The sequence below is a fragment of the Mus caroli genome, unplaced genomic scaffold (assembly GCF_978045245.1).
Source record: "Mus caroli unplaced genomic scaffold, Mus_caroli_1 scaffold_5, whole genome shotgun sequence".
Taxonomy (NCBI): domain Eukaryota; kingdom Metazoa; phylum Chordata; class Mammalia; order Rodentia; family Muridae; genus Mus; species Mus caroli.
Window position 1 is genome coordinate 67,848,547 of NW_028227260.1, and position 21,141 is coordinate 67,869,687.

General features: G+C 38.9%; 1 protein-coding gene across 1 annotated transcript in view; it reads left to right on the top strand.

The window, feature by feature from the left end:
- Tex11 (testis expressed 11) overlaps window positions 1–21,141 on the top strand; it is a 209,617-nt gene that overhangs the window by 16,514 nt on the left and 171,962 nt on the right. The window contains exons 4-7 of the mRNA XM_021153053.2: window positions 4,100–4,179; window positions 10,665–10,745; window positions 10,829–10,948; window positions 20,988–21,068. Of these exons, the coding sequence (XP_021008712.1) occupies window positions 4,100–4,179; window positions 10,665–10,745; window positions 10,829–10,948; window positions 20,988–21,068 (362 nt within the window). The remainder of the gene's footprint in view (window positions 1–4,099; window positions 4,180–10,664; window positions 10,746–10,828; window positions 10,949–20,987; window positions 21,069–21,141) is intronic.

Genomic DNA, 21,141 nt, shown 5'->3' on the forward strand with positions numbered 1-21,141 from the left:
TGACCCACTATGAAAAATAGTCTTACTAGACATTGGGTAATACTCCTCAAGTTTGACTGTTTTGACTGTTCTTACATAGGGATTAATTCATTAAGTGACAACCAAAGGTTCCTAAGCTAATAGTTTTCCAGTATTCATGATTTTTTTTAGAGGTATCCCTTTGTTAATACAAGCTTTAAGGTACTACTGCAAGATAGTCTGCAGATGAACAAAGCTATCCAAAAGATGGGAAAATAAAACCTGAAGAAAGTGTGAAAGAACATGGGTCGCTGGGAGGACATGGTCAAAATTGTCCAGATTCCTAAGGACTTTCAAATTGTCCAAATTCCTAAGGACTTACTTCCTCTCTCTGCTAATATTAGAATGAAATACATTGCCGTGTGAGGCATTTAGATTTTTACATTTTTATTCTATGTTGTGTATTGGTGTTTTGCATATATATACCTGCATACCACATACATAAGTTACAGTTGGTTGTAAGCCACCATGTGGGTGCTGGGAATTGAACTCAGGTCCTCTGGAAAAGCAGTCAGTATTTCTAACTACGAAGCCATCTCTTTAGCCTCCTGATTTTTTAAAAAAAAATTTTTTTTTAAAGAATCATCTCTTCCTGTGGTAATCCAATAAACATAGTGGTAAATTACCAAGAAAAACTATAGAATTTATTTCTACTTGTAAGAATGAAAAATGAGAACAGTAAAACAAACAGAGAAAACACAAGACAAGCATCTTTCTGTATGCTTTAGTGTTTGGTAAAGCTTTGGTGGCTTTAGCTAAAATGTTTAAGGCCTAATGTGCTGACAGTTACTGGTTTTTAACAAGGATAGTGATGGAAAATGCATTCATGAGAGTTACCATTTAATTATAAAGGACACAGTGAAGTAAAGAACTCTGACTATGTAAAGGTGAATTACTTTTTTCTGTATACAGCAAGCAGAATTTACTAAGTGTTTATGTTTGTGAATATAAATGAAATTATACAGTTTCAGATAAGGTAGTTGAAATAATTAAGAATATCCTTATTTATGAGTTTACCCCTTCATTATTTTGTTTAGAGAATAGTTCTCTCCCTTCAAGATAAGTACGGGTATTATTGCTTGCAGATGCCTTAACTTCTACAGCTCTGAGAAAAGGAAGAATAAGAATTTATCAGAGAAGCACTACACAAGTGAATTCTGTGATAATAAATGCATTAATTCTTAAATAAGAGGAATATAGTAGATGAAGAAGGTCTTCAGCCCTAGGATTTCTTTCAACCTACTGAATTTATCAGTTCTTATTTTGTTGTTGTTGTTGTTGTTAGTTTTTGTAGTTATTTTTAGGTAGGGGCTTGTTATATAGCCTAGGCTAGCCTCAAACTTGGTTTGTATCACAGGCTGCCTTTGAACTTAACAATCCTTCTGCTTCAGCCTCCCAAGTACTGGGATTACAGTGTGCCCTACCTCATCTTGCTTAAATATTATTTTGTTTTGTTTTTTTGAGATAGGGTTTCTTTGTATAATAGCCCTGGCTATCCTAGAACTGTCTCTGTAGTCCAGGTTGGCCTCCAACATATAGAGATCCACCTGCGTCTGCTTCCCAAGTGTTGAGATTAAAGGCATGCACCACCACTGCCCAGCCATATATCAGTTATTAATTAGATACTTGGGTTATACTTTGACCTCGTAAAGAATTTGTTATGTTACGGGAAGATTTAAGAGATTTGTTCTACAACTATGTGGATTAGAAAGTTGTCTCTTTATAAACAAAATTCAGTGTGCCTGGCTTATGTTAATGATGGAAAAATGTTACCAAGACTTTTATAGTTTTTTATAATTTGAAAGAATTATGGAATAATGAACAGAAATGGGAAAGCCTAAAATAGAGGATAGGCTTGTAAATTTTATTTGTGTGTGTGTGTGTTGGGAACTGAAGGCCTCATGCATAGTAAGTGAGCACTCTTTTTTTTTTTTTTTTTTGATTTTTTTTGTTTGTTTTTTGTTTTTTCGAGACAGGGTTTCTCTGTGTAGCCCTGGCTGTCCTGGAACTCACTCTGTAGACCAGGCTGGCCTCAAACTCAGAGATCCACTTCCCTCTATTTCCTGAGTGCTGGGACTAAAGGCATGTGCCACCGGCTGGTTTTTAATGTTTGAAGGTAGAATGGAAGAAAATTTGGAGTTGGGACTGAACATAACTTTAAGAGGGGGAGTAATTTCATCAGGGCTCTTGAAAATAACTAAACAATAAACATTAACAAAAAGAAAGGAAACAGTTCGAAAATGGAAATTCAAATCAATGTAAACATATAATTAGAAATTATTTTGCCAAAGTACATGTCAGAAAAATAACTTTGTTAACAGATAAATAGATTTTTTTACATTTCACGATAAGCAATAAAAATCTGACCACTTCAATCATCCTAAGTTTTATCTGGGAAATATTTCTTTTATGGTGGAACATTTATTAGAAATGGTCCCAGTAGCCGGGCATGGTGGTGCACGCCTTTAATCCCAGCACTTGGGAGGCAGAGGCAGGTGGATTTCTGAGTTTGAGGCCAGCCTGGTCTACAAAGTGAGTTCCAGGACAGCCAGGGCTATACAGAGAAACAGAGAAACCCTGTCTCAAAAAAAAAAAAAAAAAAAAAAAAAAAGAACTGGTCCCAGCATGGGTAGAATGATTACTTACATCTAGCATAAAGTTGACTGGGTATGGAGTTCAGCTGGAAGAATCCTTGTTCAGAATGTGTGAAATCCTGGGTTCCATTTCTAGCACTACAAAATTAGGCATGGTGCATGCCTGTAATCTGAGTACTCAGGAAGATCAGAAGTTCAAGGGCACTGAGTCCCTATGAGTTGGAGGCCAGTCTGGGCTGTATGAGACTGCCTCAAAAGAAAAAGGTAACTAGTGCAGTAAACTCGTTTTTAAAACCTTGCATATGTATTACAAGAAGGCAGAGTACAGATGTGAACAATTACAGTTATGCAGACTTTCCTATTTTCAGTGACAGTCAACTGTACATACAATAAAGGCACCTGAATTTTATATATTATACTTCAAGAACTTTTATGTCATCTAAGGAAATATTTAGAAAGTTTCAGATTTTAGAAGAAAACATAAAACTACCTGAAATCCAGAAATTTGTTAGATGATGAATAAACTATAGGCTGTAGCTCTCATGAGAATTATGTTGTCAGCATGATTCAGGAGCATTATGTGGGATCAGATGTCCTCAGTGGAGATTTAACTCCTACAGATATTAAAATGTTAGAATTATAAATATTATAATATATCGCTAAATATATTTGACTAGAATTAGTAAGCAAGCAATTCATTTGATAAACCAGGTTTTTTTACTTTTGGAAAACTGATTATTTATATGGTCTTTTGAAATTCTTGTTTGAGGCCTACGAGGTTAGCTCTGTGCTAGAGCATTCACTCACTATGTGAGTTGTTTGAACCTTAGCACAGGAAAAAGAAAAAGAAAAGATTAAAAGAATATGCTGGATATAACACAAAATGAATTCCATGTGTTTTTCTATGCTTTTTGTTTTGTTTTATATTTTTCGTCTTAATGGGGTTCTTGTTAGTTTGTTTTGATTTTCTGGTTTTTTTTTTGAGAGAAAGAGAGAGAGAGAGAGAGAGAGAGAGAGAGAGAGAGAGAGAGAGAGAGAGAGAGAGAGAGAGAGAATGAATGAGAATGAACATGAAGTTGGGTGGGTAGGGAGGTGGGAATAATCTGGGAGGAATTGGGGAGAAGGAACATGGTCAAAATACATTGTATGAAAAAAAATTTAAAGAAAAACTATTCTGGATGTGGTGGTCCATGTCCTAATCCCATCACTGAGGAGTTGAAGGCTAGAGGTTCAGGAGTTCAAAGCTACACTCAGCTACATAGTAAATTTTAGGCCAGTGTGGCCCACATGAGATCCTGACTCAAACAACAACAAAAGCCAGACTAAACAAAACCCACAGCAAAACTTTGCAAAAGACAAATAAAAACCCCACAACTTCTTTTTATAAACAATAAAGCTGGCTTCATTTTAATCATTTATTTTTTTAATATATAAAAAGAAAATTTGTGCTTTCTGTTTCATGGCTATCTAATGACTTTTTTTTGCAGTGTGTTATATTGCTTGCAAGCTGGTATCTACGCATGGAGTCTCAGTCTCTTCAGAAGAAGCTATTCAAAGACAGATTTTGGTAAGCCCTGATCCATTGAAGAAATGAAACAAGATTAAATGACACAGTAGTTATTTACTTCTATGGAAATAATTGAACTTAGTATAAAACTGGAAGAACCTTTAGTGTTATCCATGTTTCTTTTTTATTAGTATAGGTAGTATAGTTGTTCTCATAAGTACTGTATTTAATACAATGCTTCAATGAAGAAAATATTGAAATGTAATCCTATATTTATAAATTATTTCATTTATCACCTCCAATTTGATGGATATTTTTTCTAGGCCAGGTATGATAGCACATAGTTGTAATTGCAGTACTTAGGAAGCTAAGGCAGGAGGCTTTCAAATTTGAAGTCAGCCTGGGATACATACAGATTTTTACATCAGTCTGTCTCAGAAAACAAAAAAGTTTTTTTTTTTCATGAAAAAATTGAACTATTCAGCAATGAGAGGAGTTCAAGATTAGTTGATTGGTTTGTTTTGATTATTTGAGACAGCGTTTTGTAGCCCAGCATTTTAGCTGGCTTTTTTTTTGTTTTGTTTTTAAGGTATTATTTAATTATATGTATGTGTGTGTGTATATACACACACACACACATATGTATATATATGTATGTATGTGTATATATATGTATATATGTATATACATACATATACATATATATACACATATATAAACACACATACATATATATATGATGAGTACACTAGCTGTCTTCAGACACACCAGAAGAGGGCATCAGATCCCATTACAAATGGTTGTGAGTCACCATGTAGTTGCTGGGAATTGAACTCAGAACCTCTGAAAGAGCAGTCAGTGTTCTTAACCACTAAGCCATCTCTCCAACCCTTAGCTGACTTTCTAATTGCTGTGATAAACCAGTACCCACAGAGCTCATGTCTCTAGCTGCATATGTAGCAGAAGATGGCCTAGTTGGCCATCACTGGGAAGAGGGGCCCCTTGGTCTTGCAAACTTTATATGTCCCAGTACAGGGGAATGCCAGGGCCAAGAAGCAGGAGTGGGTGGGTAGGGGAGCAGGGCGGGGGGAGGGTATAGGGAACTTTCGGGATAGCATTTGAAATATAAAGAAAATATCTAACAAAAATGTAACTTAAAAATACTATGATATAACAACATGAAGGAAGGGTATATTTTGGCTCATGGTTTCAGAGGTATCAATCTGTCATGTCATAATGCATGTGGTAAAGCAGAGCATTTCACATCATGCTAGCCAGAAAGCAAAGAAAAAGCATGAAGGAAGCCAGGCATAGTGGCACATGTCTGTAATCTCAGTATTGATTGGAGGGCTGAGGCAGGAGGGTTGAGGAAAGTTAGAGGCCATTTCAATACCAAGTTGATCAAGGAGGGCTATATATCAAGACAGTGTCCCAATATTTTCCTTTCAAAATGGAAATGATCAGAGACAAGGTAGCCCTAAGGACCTGTTCTCAGTGCCTGACTTCTTTCAGCCAGTTCTGACTCACTGAAATTTCCAATAGCACCACCAACTGAAGACTAATTCTCAGGCACATGAGCCTCTGAGAGACATTTCATATTCAAACCATAGCCTCCAGCCTTAGTTGGAACTTATGATCCTCCTGCCTCAGCATCCTAATGTGCTGAGATTACATATGTATGCCATCAGGCTTGGCTTACTTGCTTATTTATTTACCTATTTATTATTTATTTCCTTATATGTTTGGGTGTTTTACCTGCACCATTTGTGTGACTAGTGCCCTTGTAGGCCAGAAGAGGACATCATATTCCTTGGATCCAGAGTCACAGATGGTTTTGAATCACTTTGTGGGTGCTGGGAATAAAACCTGGGTCCTCTGGAAGAGCAGCAAGTGATCTTAACCACTGAGCATCTCTTCAGCCCTACAGTTTTTGAGACAGGGTCTCACTATGCAGCCCTGGTTGTCCTGGAATTTGTCATGTAGACCAAACTGACCTTGAATCCAGAGACATACTCTTCCTGCCTTTACCTCTACCTCCCTGTTACTGGGGTTAAAGGAGTGTGTCCCCATGCCTGACTGTTTATTTACTTTTGAGGCAAGAGTCTCAAAATTCTAATTTTGCTAAAGGGAAATTCTAATAGGTAATTCTAATTCTAGTAGGTAACAAGGTAATTCTAATAGGTAATAACTCTTATTACCGAGTTTAATTTTAAACTACTCGTCTCAAGTGATCCTGTTGTGCCAGTCTCGTAAGTAGCTGGGACTGTGGGCTTATATATCCAACAAGCATATGGCATGTAGAGTGTGAAGAACGAGGTATGGTTTCTAGCTCTGTGACTTACTAGCTATGTTACCTTGAAAGGTTAGTTTTCTCATTTGTAAAATGAGGAGAATAATATTCGTTGTGCAGTGCCATAGGGTTAAAATTATCATTTTATGCTTTGTGAACTATAAATGAGTACAAATAGATAAGTATGCTAATAGTATGTAAATACACATCTGTCATATATGATGGGGTAAAACTGTGTGGAATGTGGGACTTCCTTTTGTATTTCTCTTCTTTCAAAGACTGAAGTCACCCAAGTGCTTTGCTCAGCCTTTACAAAATGCTATTTTCAGTGGGAAGACTGATTTGACTCAAACTATCCACTCATGGGTGGAATAGAAAGTCATCTTCTTTAGTTATTAATAATTAAAAATAGCATAGTAGTTTGGCATAGCCCACCTATAGAGGTTTGGATCCAGCCAAAGATTAAAATGCTAAACCAATAAAGATTAAGCATAAAGAAAAATCAGTGACGATAGTACCACAATTCCTCCATTTATTTATCACTAAATAGAAGAATCAATCCATGGCTACTGTTTCTTTTTAATTTTAATAACTTTTATTATTTTTTCTGTTAGTGTGTGTATATGTACATGTAGGTATATATGTATATCTCTCTCTATATATAGGTTTCATTATGTCCATTTGATAAATGTGTATAATTGTACTTTGCTTATATTAACCTCCCTATTACCCTCTTCTGACATCTTCCCCCTCTCCCTTTATTTCTTTCCTCTCCAAGATGGTCTCCTTTCTAGTTCTATGTTGTGTGTGTGTGTGTGTGTGTGTGTGTGTGTGTGAAGAGAAAGAGAGAGAGAGAGAGAGAGAGATATTTTTACATACCTAAGGAAGCATGTAATATTTCTGAGTATGGTTTATCTCCTTTTAACATGATGGTTTATAATTTATAATACCATCCACTTTTTTTGTTAGTTCACTGGTCAGTTTATTTTCTTTTTTTTTCCTGCAAATTATATTATTTTGTTCTTCCTTATGAGCGACTAAAACTCCATCATGTATATTTGCCACACTTTATTATTCATCTGCTGATGAATGTATGCTTATTCTGTATCTTGGTGGTTGTGGCTAGTGCTGCAGTAAACAAACATAGATGCCCTTTATTTCTGTGGTGTGCCTTGTGAGAGGAGGTGTGTCACTAGGAGGCAGCTTTGAGGTTTCAGAAGCTCACACCATTTCCAGTGTGTCTTGCTGGTGGATCAAGATACGAGGTCTCATCTGTTCCTGCCATCATGCATTTGTCCATCACTGACTCTAAGCTTCTGAAACCATAAGCTCAGTTAAATGCTTCCTTTTATAAGTCGCTTTGCTCAGGGTGTTTTAAATCACAGCAACAGACAAACTTAAGAGAATGTAGGAGGAGTATAGCTAGGTTGTATGATACATCCCCTTTTATATTTTTTCCCCAAAAAATCTCCATATTCCCTTGGTAGCTATACAAGTTTATAATTCCAACAGCTAGCAAATACAGGTTTCTTTGTTTTTTGTTTTGTTTTGTTTTTGTTTTGTTTTGTCTTGTTTTTGGTTTTCTCTGTATAGCCCTGGCTATCCTGGAACTCACTTTGTAGACCAGGCTGGCCTCAAACTCAGAAATCCGCCTGCCTCTGCCTCCCGAGTGCTGGGATTAAAGACGTGCGCCACCACGCCCGGCTCAAATACAGGTTTCTTATCCCCCACATTCTTGCTAGAATTTGTTAACTGAGGATAGCCACTAGGAAGTCCCAGATGCCAGGAAAGCAAGAGGCTCCTAGGATACAATGGGGAGGACATCAGCTGAAATACCCAACAAAGGGGAGGGAGAACCGGTAGAGACCATATCCAGAGGTTAGGCAAGGCCCCGGGTTGAGAGATGGGGCCACCCATCTATCCTATCTTTTATTGGCTTCTAGAATGTTAGGATCTCAAGTACCTTCATATCCAGTCCTGTTTGTTTTTGTGTTTGTTTGTTTTTTTCCAGTCTTGAAAGATAATGTCTTGCTGTGTAGCCCTGGATGGCTTGAAACTCATTAATGTAGGCTCTGATCTTAAATTTGCAGTGATCTTCCTGTTACTGCTTCCCAAGTATTGGGAGTGTAGGCATGTGCCACTGGTCAAAGTATTGTTTTAATGGGGTAGGGATATAGCTAAAAAAAATAGAAAAGAATCACACATATCCCTTGTTTTTGATAAAAATTTACTATGTAGACCAGCCTGGGCTTTGTAATCCTTCTGCATGAGTCTTCAAAGTGCTAGGATTACTGGTGTACACCCTTATATTTTACTGGATTCCATATATGCTCTTCTTTGTTTCTACATTTTCCATATTTGTGCATTTCTGATGAAAGTTTTCGTCTCATTTGTTTTTCTGTTTTTAGAGATTCTTCTTAATTTCTGGTTCATTGAAATTTCTGGTTCATTGAAAATGCCTCTTAGTTTCTAGGGCTCTTACTGAATTAGAAGCATACTTTTTTATTATCACTTCTGGGGATCTATACTAGAAGATGTGGCTGTACCATATGCTTGCTCTCTCTCTCTCTCTCTCTCTCTCTCTCTCTCTCTCTCTCTCTCTCTCTCTCTCTCTCTGTCTTTGGTTTTTCGAGACAGGGTTTCTCTGTGTAGCTCTGGCTGTCCTGGAACTCACTCTGTAGACCAGGCTGGCCTCGAACTCAGAACTCCACCTGCCTCTGCCTCCCGAGTGCTGGGATTAAAGGCGTGCGCCACCATGCCTGACATGTGCTTGTTTTTTCACCTCAATTCAGACCTTGTTTGTGTTTATGTTTATTACATATCAGCTATTGCTTACCTATCAGTTATAGTATTGAGAGCATTTTCAGGTTGTGACAGGAAAGACTATTTAATAATAATTCAATCATTCAGTTCTTCAACGCTATACTAAAGATGGAATTAAAAACTGGAATTTAGGTGTGCTGGCTCATAGTCCAGTGTTCATCCTATAAATTTCTTCACTTATGTGAAACATTGAATTTTTAGAACCTTTTTTCTCTCTATATTATAACTTAAAAATATTGGGATAGGGCTGGAGAACTGGCTCAGAGGTCAAGAGCACTGGCTGTTTTTCCAGAGGTCCTGAATTCAATTCCCAGCAACTACATGGTGGCTCTTAATCATCTGTAGTGAGATCTGCAGGCATACATGCAGTACATAACACTGTAATGTAATAAATAAATGTTAAAAACAAAAAAGAAATTCTTAAAAATATTGGGATAATAATTATAAATGGAAAATTTGAGAACTTCATGCATGATTAAAATATTAAAAATATTTTCTCAGAAGATGTGTTTTCAAGGCATTCTAGTTCTGTTTTTGTTGCTGTGATGAAATAGGCAAACAAAAATCAGTGTAGAAGACGAAGGATTTAGCTTACAGTTCCAGGTCACAGTCCATTGTTGAAGGCAAGGCAAGGCAAGGCAAGGCAAGGCAAGGCAAGGCAAGGCAAGGCAAGGCAAGGCAAGGCAAGGCAAGGCAAGGCAAGGCAAGAATTCAAGCATTGTGTCTCCAGTCAAGATCAAAGAGAATATACACATCCTTGCTTGCTTGCTCTCATCTGGTTTTCTCCTGCTTTATCTAGTACAAAATCTCCTTCCTAGGGAATGGCAGCACCCAAACTGCTGGGTCCTCCTGCATCAGCTAACAATCAAGAGACTATCTTAACAATATATAGTCAGGCCAGTTTAGCCTTGATAATTTCTCATTAAGACTCTCTTCTCAGGTGATTCTAGGCTGTGGCAAGTTGACATTTAAAACTAACCAGCACAAATATAATTTTTTTTTGTTAATTGCTTTTCTCAAGACCACTTTTCTTTCTTTCTTCCTTCCATCCTTTCTTCCTTTCTTCCTTCCTTTCTTTCTTTCTTTTTTTTATTTTTTATTTATTTATTTTTTTGAGACAGGGTTTCTCTGTGTAGCCCTGGCTTTCCTGGAACTCACTCTGTAGACCAGGCTGTCCTCAAACTCAGAAATCCGCCTGCCTCTGCCTTCCGAGTTCTGGGATTAAAGGCGTGCGCCACCACCGCCCAGCAAGACCACTTTTCTTAAGTTGAAAGTCAAAGCAGAGCGCAGAACTCTAGGAAGTGCTGGTTGCTATTTTTTATCCCTGGATATCCTCTCTCTATATATAGATAAATTATTTTCTCCAATATCTTTCAACCAATGAGGGAGAGGTGTGAAATTTTAAAATAATTTCCTAACTTCTGTTTTCTAGATGAATATGAAAACAGGAAAAGAGTGGTTGCATATTGGAAATGCTCAGATTGCTGATGACTTTTTTCGAGCTGCCATGATTGTAAGTTGCTACTGACTTTGAGCAGTGGAATTTCTTAGTAACATCTGTGGCAGGTCTCATGCTTGTGCTGTTTTCTTTTCCAGGATCTGGAGAGATTATATGTCAGACTAATGCAGAGCTGCTACACCGAGGCCAACGTGCGTGTGTACAAGATGATTGTTGAGAAAGGCATCTTCCATGTGCTTTCTTACCAAGCTGAGTCAGTAGGTATCATACGCACTGTGGGCTTACCACAGGACATTTTTTAAATGTAACAGTGGTAAAATGTGTTCTTGGTTTTCTATTGTATTCTTTTCTATTATGATAGTTGATATTACTAGTGGTGACTGTAATCTGTGTAGCGTGAATGAGGGTGAAAAAAAGAGAATAGCTAAGCATAATTTTTAACCACTTCATTTAACATCTCTGTTTTTTTTTTATGGCAAGAACTGTTTTTTTGAAATATTGTCTCTGAGAGACTCATTTTAAACTACTCTTTTTTCAAACATATGGATTTGTGATCTATATGGTGCATGCTGGTGCATGCATGCAAGCATGTGGGAAGGGTGTGTATGTAGATGTGGAGGCCTGAGCAAGACATCAAGTGTCTTCCTCTATAATTCTCTGCCTTAGTCCCTTGAAGCAGGGTCCCTCACTGGACAAGAAGCTTGCTGTTTGGGTTAGGCTGGGGATCTGAACTTAGATCTTATGCTTGGAGAGCTGTTGCGCTTCCTTACTGAGCCATCTACCTAACCTCGAGATTCTCTTCATATTCACAATGTTCTTTAAATAGTTGGCCTCAACGATGCCTTCTCATTTTGTATTTTCAGTTGGCAAGATGTAAACTATGATGAATTTACCTATGGTAATTCTAGAAATGAAAGGTGCCTTAAAATATAATCTTATTATTATTTTTTTTTAAAGTAAATGGCCCCCAGCTCCTTGGCTAATGATGCTTTGGTTTGCCTTTATTTATTTATTTATTTATTTATTTATTTATTTTTTTTTTGGTTTTTCAAGACAGGGTTTCTCTGTATAGCCCTGGCTGTCCTGGAACTCACTTTGTAGACCAGGCTGGCCTCAAACTCAGAAATCCGCCTGCCTCTGCCTCCCGAGTGCTGGGATTAAAGGCGTGCGCCACCACACCCGGCTTATAATCTTATTTTAATATCTTTATTGATATATAATTTATATACCATAAAAATACCTATTCCAGCACTTGGCAGGTAGAGGCCGGTAAACCTCTGAGTTCAAAGCCAGACTGATATCAGTACATACTGAGTTCTAGGACAGCCGGGGTTACATAGAAACCCTATCTTTTTTTTACGAGACAGGGTTTCTCTGTGTAGCCCTGGCTGTCCTGGAACTCACTCTGTAGACCAGGCTGGCCCCGAACTCAGACATCCGCCTGCCTCTGTCTTCCAAGTGTTGGGATTAAAGGCGTGTGCCACCACTGCCGGGCGAGACCCTATGAGACATGAACAAATGTCTACTCACTTCAGGTAGGGAATCCAAGATACCACTAAAGTGCAACTAAGTAAACCAGTATGCTTCATTAGATGTAATCACAGGAGCTAAATGATTCGGAGACAGCTGCAGCATCGAAACCTACCCCAGCATGGCTCATGAAAACTACCAAACAATAGTCTACTCACAGAGTTCTAGGCAGAACAGCAGTTTGGAGAGGGTCTCCCTTCAGATGTTACTTGACCCTTTTCCCTTACTGCTTTCTTTTTATTTTATTTTATTTTATTTTATTTTAATTAGGTATTTTCTTCATTTACATTTCCAATGCTACCCCAAAAGTTCCCCATACCCTGCCCCCACTCCCCTACCCACCCACTCCCACTTCTTGGCCCTGGCATTCCCCTGTACTGGGGCATATAAAGTTTGCAAGTCCAATGGGCCTCTCTTTCCACTGATGGCCGACTAGGCCATCTTCTGATACATATGCTGCTAGAGACACGAGCTCCGGGAGGTACTGGTTAGTTCATAATGTTGTACCACCTATAGGGTTGCAGATCCCCCCCAGCTCCTTGGGTACTTTCTCTAGATCCTCCATTGGGGGCCCTGTGATCCATCCAATAGCTGACTGTGAGCATCCACTCCCGTGTTTGCTAGGCCTCGGCATAGTCTCACAAGAGACAGCTATATCAGGGTCCTTTCAGCAAAATCTTGCTAGTGTGTGCAATGGTGTCAGCGTTTGGGGGCTGATTATGGGATGGATCCCCGGGTATGGCAGTCTCTAGATGGTCCATCCTTTCGTCTCAGCTCCAAACTTTGTCTCTGTAACTCCTTCCATGGGTGTTTTGTTCCCAATTCTAAGAAGGGGCAAAGTGTCCAAAAGCCCAAAGTGTTTCTGAGATTTGACCATATATCAGAATAAAAAATCAATTTAAAAAGGGATTTGGAAACTGACTGTGGTAATTTAATACTAGTACTTTGAAAGCAGAGGCAGGTGGATCTCTGTGAATTCCAGATCAGCCTAGTCTACAAAGTGAGTTTCAGAAGAGCCAGTGCTACAATAGTGAGCCCTTGCTTCAAAAATTTTAAAAAAAGGAAGCTTGGAGATTATTGCCTACCATCCCCAAGACCCTAGGTTCAATTCCCTGTGCTATAATTTCTTAAAGATGTTATCACAAGTCACATAGTTTTCAGCTTGCTAAAATTGCCATTTTAAAATCAGCATCTATAACACTGAAGAAATGTTATAAGTATTTCTAGAATCTTAGCATGTACTGGCTGGTTTTGTGTGTCAGCTTGACAGAAGCTGGAGTTATCACAGAGAAAGGAGCTTCCCCTGTGGAAATGCCTCCATGAGATCCAGTTGTAAGGCATTTTCTCAATTAGAGATCAAGGGTGGGAGGGCCCATTGTGGATATAGTGCCATACCTAGGCTGCTAGTCCTGGGTTTTGTAAGAAAGCAAGCTGAGCAAACCAGGGGAAGTAATCCAGTAAGTAACATCCCTCCATGGCCTCTGCATCAGCTCCTGCCTCCTAAGTTCCCACCCTTTCTGACTTCCTGTCCTGACTTCCTTTGGTGATGAACAGTAATGTGGATTTGTAAGCTGAATAAACCCTTTCCTTCCCAACTAGCTTCTTGATAATGATGTTTTGTGCAGGAATAGAAACCCTGACTAAGACATAGCATTAAGAAAGCTGTGAGTCACAGAAATCTCACTTTCTATCTAATGAAGGAAGCCTTTCCAGAATACATAATTATATTATGTTCACACCAATGCTTACAGTCTTCTAGTGACAAGAGAATTAGATATCCTTCACTAAAGCTGTCAGGTTTATAGGGTTATTATCTAATAAATGGTTACTGCTTATATTGATCTGAAAATTTTCTTCCTATAGGTTTGACCCATCTGTCTTAATTCTGTTCTGTGGAGTTTGATTGCTCTTTAAAATTTTAGTACTAAGTCCTAAAAGCATTCAGAGAAGGGCTGTCATTCCTACTGTCAGTGTTTTTTCAACAGAGACATCATTAACGTCTCCAAATTTTTTTCACATGGCATATTCTCTACACGAATACAATTATATTTAAAGTACATTTCCTAAAAGTAATCACAATACACAAAACATAGCTAATTAATACAAACTACCCACCTAGATGTTATTTTTTCTTTTCCTTTATTAGATATTTTCTTTATTTACATTTCAAATATTATCCCTGCCGGGCGTGGTGGCGCACGCCTTTAATCCCAGCACTCGGGAGGCAGAGGCAGGCGGATTTCTGAGTTCGAGGCCAGCCTGGTCTACAAAGTGAGTGCCAGGACAGCCAGGGCTACACAGAGAAACCCTGTCTCGAAAAACCAAAAAAAAAAAAAAAAAAAAATCAAATATTATCCCCTTTCCAGGTTTCCCCTCCAGAAAACCCATATCCCATCCCACTTTCACCTGCTCTTATGAGGGTGCTTCCCCCCCACTCACTCCAGGTCCCTGCCCCAGTATTGGGGCATCAAGCCTTCACAGGATCAACCATTGATGCATGACAAGCCATCCTCTGCTACATATGTGGCTGGAGCCATGGGTCTCTTCATGTGTACCATGGCTGATGGTTTAGTCCTTGGGAGCTATGGAGAGTCTGTTCGGTTGATATTTTGTTCTTCCTATAAGGCTGCAAACTGCTTTGGTTCCTTCAGTCCTTTCTCTAACTCCTCCATTGGGGACCCTATGCTCAGTCCAATGGTTGGCTGCTAACATCCACCTCTGTGTTTGTAAGGCTCTGGCAGGACCTCTCAGGAGATAGCCGTATCAGGCTCCTTTAAGCATGCATTTCTTGGCATCCACAATAGTGTCTGCTTTTGGTAATTGTATATGGGATGAATTCCCAAGTGGGACATTCTCTGGGTGGCCTTTCCTTCAGTCTCTGCTCCAAACTTTGTCTCTGTATTTGCTCTCATGAGTATTTTTTCCCTCCATCTAAGAAAGACCGAAGTATCCACACTTTGGTTTTCCTCTTCTTGAGCTGCATGTGGTCCGTGAATTGTATCCTGGTTATTTGGAGCTTTTGAGCTCATATCCACTAATCAGTGAGTGTATACCATGTGTGATCGTTTGTGATTGGGTTACCTCACTCAGGATGATATTTTTTCTTTCTTTTCTTTTCTTTTTCTTTTTCTTTTTTCTTTTTTCGAGACAGGGTTTCTCTGTGTAGCCCTGGCTGTCCTGGAACTAAGGCGTGCGCCACCACCGCCCAGCTCAGGATGATATTTTCTAGTTCTATACATTTGCCTAAGAATTTCATGAATTCATTGTTTTTAATAGCTGTGTATTATGCCATTGTGTAAATATACCACATTATCTGTATCCATTCCTCTGTTGAAGGACATCTGGGTTCTTTCCAGCTCCTGGCTATTATAAATAAGGCTGCTATGAACATAGTGGAGAATGTGTCCTTGTTATATATTGGAGCATCTTTTGGGTATATGCCCAGGAGTGGCATAGCTGGGTCCTCATTTAATACTATGTCCAGTTTTCTGAGGAACTGCCAGACTGATTTCCAGTGTGGTTGTACCAGCTTGCAATCCCACCAGCAATGGAGGAGTGTTCCTCTTTCTCCACATCCTCGCCAGCATCTGCTGTCTCTTGACTTTTTGATTTTAGCCATTCTGACTGGTGTGAGGTGGAATCTCAGGGTTGTTTTGATTTGCATTTCCCTGTTGACTAAGGATGTTGAACATTTCTTTAGGTGCTTCTTGGCCATTTGATATTCCTCAGTTGAAAATTCTTTGTTTAGATCTGTACCTCATTTTTAATAGTGTTATTTGGTCCTCTGGAGTCTTAACTTCTTGAGTTCTTTGTATATTTTGAGTATTAGCTATCTATCAGATGTAGGATTGGTAAAGATCTTTTCCCAATCTGTTGGTGGCCTTTTTGTCTTATTGACAGTGTCCTTTGCCTTACAGAAGCTTTGCAATTTTATGAGGTCCCATTTGTCGGTACTTCATCTTAGAGCATAAGCCACTGGTGTTCTGTCGGGAACTTTTCTCCTGTGCCCATGTGTTCAATGCTCTTCCCCACTTTTTCCTCTATAAGTTTCACTGTATCTGGTTTTATGTGGCGGTACTTGATCCACTTAGACTTGATAGCCTATACTCCTATCTAAGTAGATCTGAGCACTCCTCAACCCAACTAACTTCATCTAAGTTACAACTTGTTTTCTGGGTCCACACTACTTCTCTAGGTGGTTACTCGCTCACCCAGTGGAAAGCAGAACATATTTGGAGGTAGGAAATATAGAAATATAGGGGATTCTGTTTTTCTTGTAGAGAGATTTGACTGAGACATCTCTGTTTTTGTAATTTTAATTATTTTTTTACTTACATTCATCAGTTGTTGTTCCCCCCTGCACCTCCTCCCACAGTTCCTCATCGTATTCCTTCTCCTCCTTGCCTCTGAGAGGGTGCTCCCCCCGACCAGACCTTCCCCTTTTCTGGGGTCTCAAGTCTCTTGAAGAAGTTCACCTTATCCCACTGAGGCCAGACCAGGCAGACCGCTGCTCTTTATGTGCCAGGGTTCTCAGACCAGCCCGTGTATGCTCTTGGTTGGTGGCTCAGTCTCTGGGAGCTTCCTGAGGTCTGGGTCTGTTGAGATCCTATATGGATCGCTCTCTCTTTCACCTTCTTCAATTCTTACCCCAATTCAGTCACAGGGGTCTCTGACTTCAGTTCAGTGGTTGGATATAAGTATCTGCTTCTGTCTCAGTCAGCTACTGGTAGGACCTCTTAGGACATCCATGTCAGGTTCCTGTCTGTAAGCACATCATAGCATCAGTAATATTGTCAGGCCTTGATGCCCATCCCCCAGGAGATGGATCCCAAGTTGGGGGACATCTGGGTTGTTTCCAGCTTTTGGCTATATAAGGCTGCTACTAATATAGTGGAGCAAGTGTCCTTGTGGTGTGGTGGGGCATCGTTTGGATACATTCCAAGGAGTGGAATAGCTGGGTCTTCAGGTAGAACTAGTTCCAATTTTCTGAGGAACTGCCAGATTAAATTGCAGACTGGTTGTACCAGTTTGCAATCCCACCAGCAACGGAGTAGTGTTCCTTTTTTTTCCACATCTTCGCCAGCATGTGCTGTCACCTGAGTTTTTGATCTTAGCCATTCTGATTGGTGTAAGATGGAATCTAAGGGTTGTTTTGATTTGCATTTCCCTGATCACTAAGGACTTTGAATATTTCTTTAAGTGCTTCTTGGCCATTCAAGATTCTTCTGTTGTAAATTCTGTTTAGCTCTCTACCCAATTTTTTTTCCTTCTTTTGAAATTTTTATTTAGGTCTATGCCATCACTTTTTTTTTATTAATTAGGTATTTTCTTCATTTACATTTCCAATGCTATCCCATAAGTCCCCCCCCCACTCCCACTTCTTGGCCCTGGTGTTCCCCTGTACTAAGGCATATAAAGTTTGCAAGACCAATGAATTGAGAGTTCCTCTTGGAGGATTTTACCTTTGATGAGTATGAAGTGTCCCTCCTTGTCTTTTTTGATAACTTTGGGTTGGAAGTCGATTTCATTCGATATTAGAATGGCTACTCCAGCTTGTTTCTTCAGACCATTTGCTTGGAAAATTGTTTTCCAGCCTTTCACTCTGAGGTAGTGTCTGTCTTTTTCCATGAGATGGTTTTCCTGTAAGCAGCAAAATGTTGGGTCCTGTTTGTGTAGCCAGTCTGTTAGTCTATGTCTTTTTATTGGGGAATTGAGTCCATTGATATTAAGAGATATTAAGGAAAAGTAATTGTTGCTTCCTATTATTTTTGTTGTTAGAGTTGGCATCCTGTTCTTGTGGCTGTCTTCTTTTAGGTTTGTTGAAGGATTACTTTTTTGCTTTTTCTAGGATGTGGTTTCCGTCCTTGTATTGTTTTTTTTTTTTTCTTTCTGTTATTATCCTTTGAAGGGCTAGATTCGTGGAAAGATAATGTGTGAATTTGGTTCAGACCAGTCTTGGGGGAATCCGGGAACCCAAGATGGTTCTCTCAGATGCTGTGGTGAAGCCCTCCCAGGCGGGGCGGACACCTCTCCTCTGTCAGGGAACTCTACCCAATTTTTAAATTGGACTATTTGGTGTTTTGGAGGTTAGCTTCTTGAGTTCTTTATATATTTTGGATAGTAGCCCTCTTTTGGATGTAGGGTTAGTGAAGGTTTTTCCCAGTCTGTAGGTTGTAAAACACAACATTGTACGTCACACAGTATTAGTGGGAGACTTCAATACCTCACTCTCACCAACGGACAGGTCATTGAAACACAAAATGGAAACACAGTGAAACTAGCAGAAGTTATGAAACAAATGGATTTAACATAGATCTATAGAATACTTCACCCTAAAACAAAAGAGTATACCTTCTTCTCAGAACCTCATGGTACCTTTGCCAAAATTGACCATATAATTGGTCACAAAACAGGCCTCAACATATATGCATCCTATCAAATCTCCATGGACTAAGGCTAGACTTTAATAACAACAAATAAACAAAAAACCTTCATACTCTTGGATACTAATCAACTCTCTGCTCAATGATAACGTGGTCAGGGAACAAATAAAGAAAGAAAATCAGAGACTTCTCTTAAATAATTTCCCTCCTGCAGCATCAGTGTGCTAGAAACTACAAGCACCCTCTTGCCATTTTGCCAGCTGCCTGATTCCAGATCATTTATCTTGAGCTGTGTACTGGCTATTTTTGTGTCAACTTGACATAGCTGGAGTTATCACAGAGAAAGGAGCTTCAGTTGAGGAAATGCCTCCATGAGATCCAACTGTAAGGCATTTTCTCAATTAGTGATCAAGGAGGAAAGGCCCCTTGTGGGTGGTGTCATCTCAGGGCTGGTAGTCTTGGGTTCTATAAGAGAGTAGGCTGAGCAAGCCAGGGGAGGCAAGCCAGTAAAGAACATCCCTCCATGGCCTCTGCATCAGCTCCTGCTTCCTGACCTGCTTGAGTTCCAGTCCTGACTTCCTTTGGTGATGAACAGCAGTATGGAAGTGTAAGCCGAATAAACCCTTTCCTCCCCAACTTGCTTCTTGGTCATGATGTTTGTGCAGGAATAGAAACCCTGACTAAAACAAGCTGTCATTTTGCAGGTTGCCAGAGTGTGTGCCTGTGGAGCTCCTCAAGGATCCCCTATTTGTCTTTGTTAGAAAGCCCACTTCCTTACTGTATTGTCAAGTGCTTTTATGTTTTTGTTTCAGATATAAAAGTCGATTTTCCAGGCTATGGTCTAGTCTAAATTGTTGCTCTTCTGTCCATACCCCTCATCTTTCCTATAGCCACACACGTTTAACCCACATACATCTAATGCTTTGCTTCAAATTTGTGGAGATGCAAACTATCTTTAACTCACTATTTTCCCTTTTGATTAAGATTATTATTATTATTATTAGTGTGTGTGTGTGTGTGTGTGTGTGTGTGTGTGTGTGTGTGCAACTGTGTATGTGCAGAGGTCAGAGAACAACTTTTGGGAATCAGTTTTCTACTTCCACCATGGTTTCTGGGATTAAACTCAAGTTCTTAGGCTTGCAAGGTAAGTTGTTTCCCCACTGAGCCATCTCAACAAGCCTTCTTTTGATTGTTTCATAACAGAATTTTTTGTTGTTGTTGCTTTTGAGACACGGTTTCTCTGTGTAGCCCTGCCTGTTCTGGAACTCACTCTATAGACCAGGCTGGCCTCAAACTCAGAAATCTGCCTGCCTCTGCCTCCTAAGTGCTGGAATTAAAGGAATGCACCACCACTGCCGGGCAGCAAATATTTTTAAATTACCATTTAATTTTTTTTCTGAATGCACATATTGTTTAAAGAGTGAATCACAATGTAAATAGACCTAGGGATATAATGTAAGCAAAGGATGAAAAGTTTATCATGCATACTGGGCAACACTATCACTGAGCTAAGCAGCCAGTTTCTCTACAGTCTTGTCATAACATAGTTAACTACACATTTATTACTAAGCAATTGCATTCATATTTCTATTAAAACTATAATAACATGTACTACTATAGCTTTAATTTCTATAGAGTAAAATCTGTGTAATTATAAAGATTTATAGTTTATTAAAGCATTATTCTCATATTGTTTTATGTTATAAGAATATAAAGTAACATCCAATTATGAAGACTTTCTCTTTAGCCATACAATTTCCTTGTATTCACTCAATCATTACAGTAGCGATGGAAATATTATTTTTAATCTCCATGTGTGAGATTTGATTTATTGATATCTTGTCTTAATTTATTTTCATTTTGAAACCTTCTTCTATTAAAAATCCTAGCAAGAGTGTTTATTACGAAAAGTGTCAAGGTTTATGCATGTCAGGTGAATGGAGAAGAAAACTAGAGTGAACTGGGCAGTTTACATCTTTTTGGTGTTGGAAATGGAACCTATATATTATCTTATGCTCTAGCACTGAGTTAAATCTCCCCAAATCAAAGCACAAATTCTTGAGTATTCACTCAATTTACATAAAGAGAAGAAAACAGCAAACGTAGTATTTTTCTCCCTTAGAAAGTAATTTATAACATTATTTTGTTGAAAAAAAAGCCTTATGTAGTGACTCACATGTATAATCCCAGTATTTGGGGAGGCTCATGCAGGAGGATCAGTGTGAATTAGAAGCCAGTCTGGGCTACATAGTAAGTTCCACATGTGTATGCACACACACACACACACACACACACTCACAAGTAAATAGATGAAATAAATAAGACTGTGAGACAATTATGTTGTTATTTCATTTTAACCAATTTTTGACATCCTCTTTTTTAGGCTGTTGCTCAAGGGGATTTCAAGAAAGCATCTATGTGCATCTTTCGTTGCAAAGAAATGCTGATGAGGCTCCCTAAAATGGTGAGTGCAATTTCTGTACTTATTCCTCCAAGAGTTTCAATATGCTGTATTAAGTCGATGAAGAGTTATCACT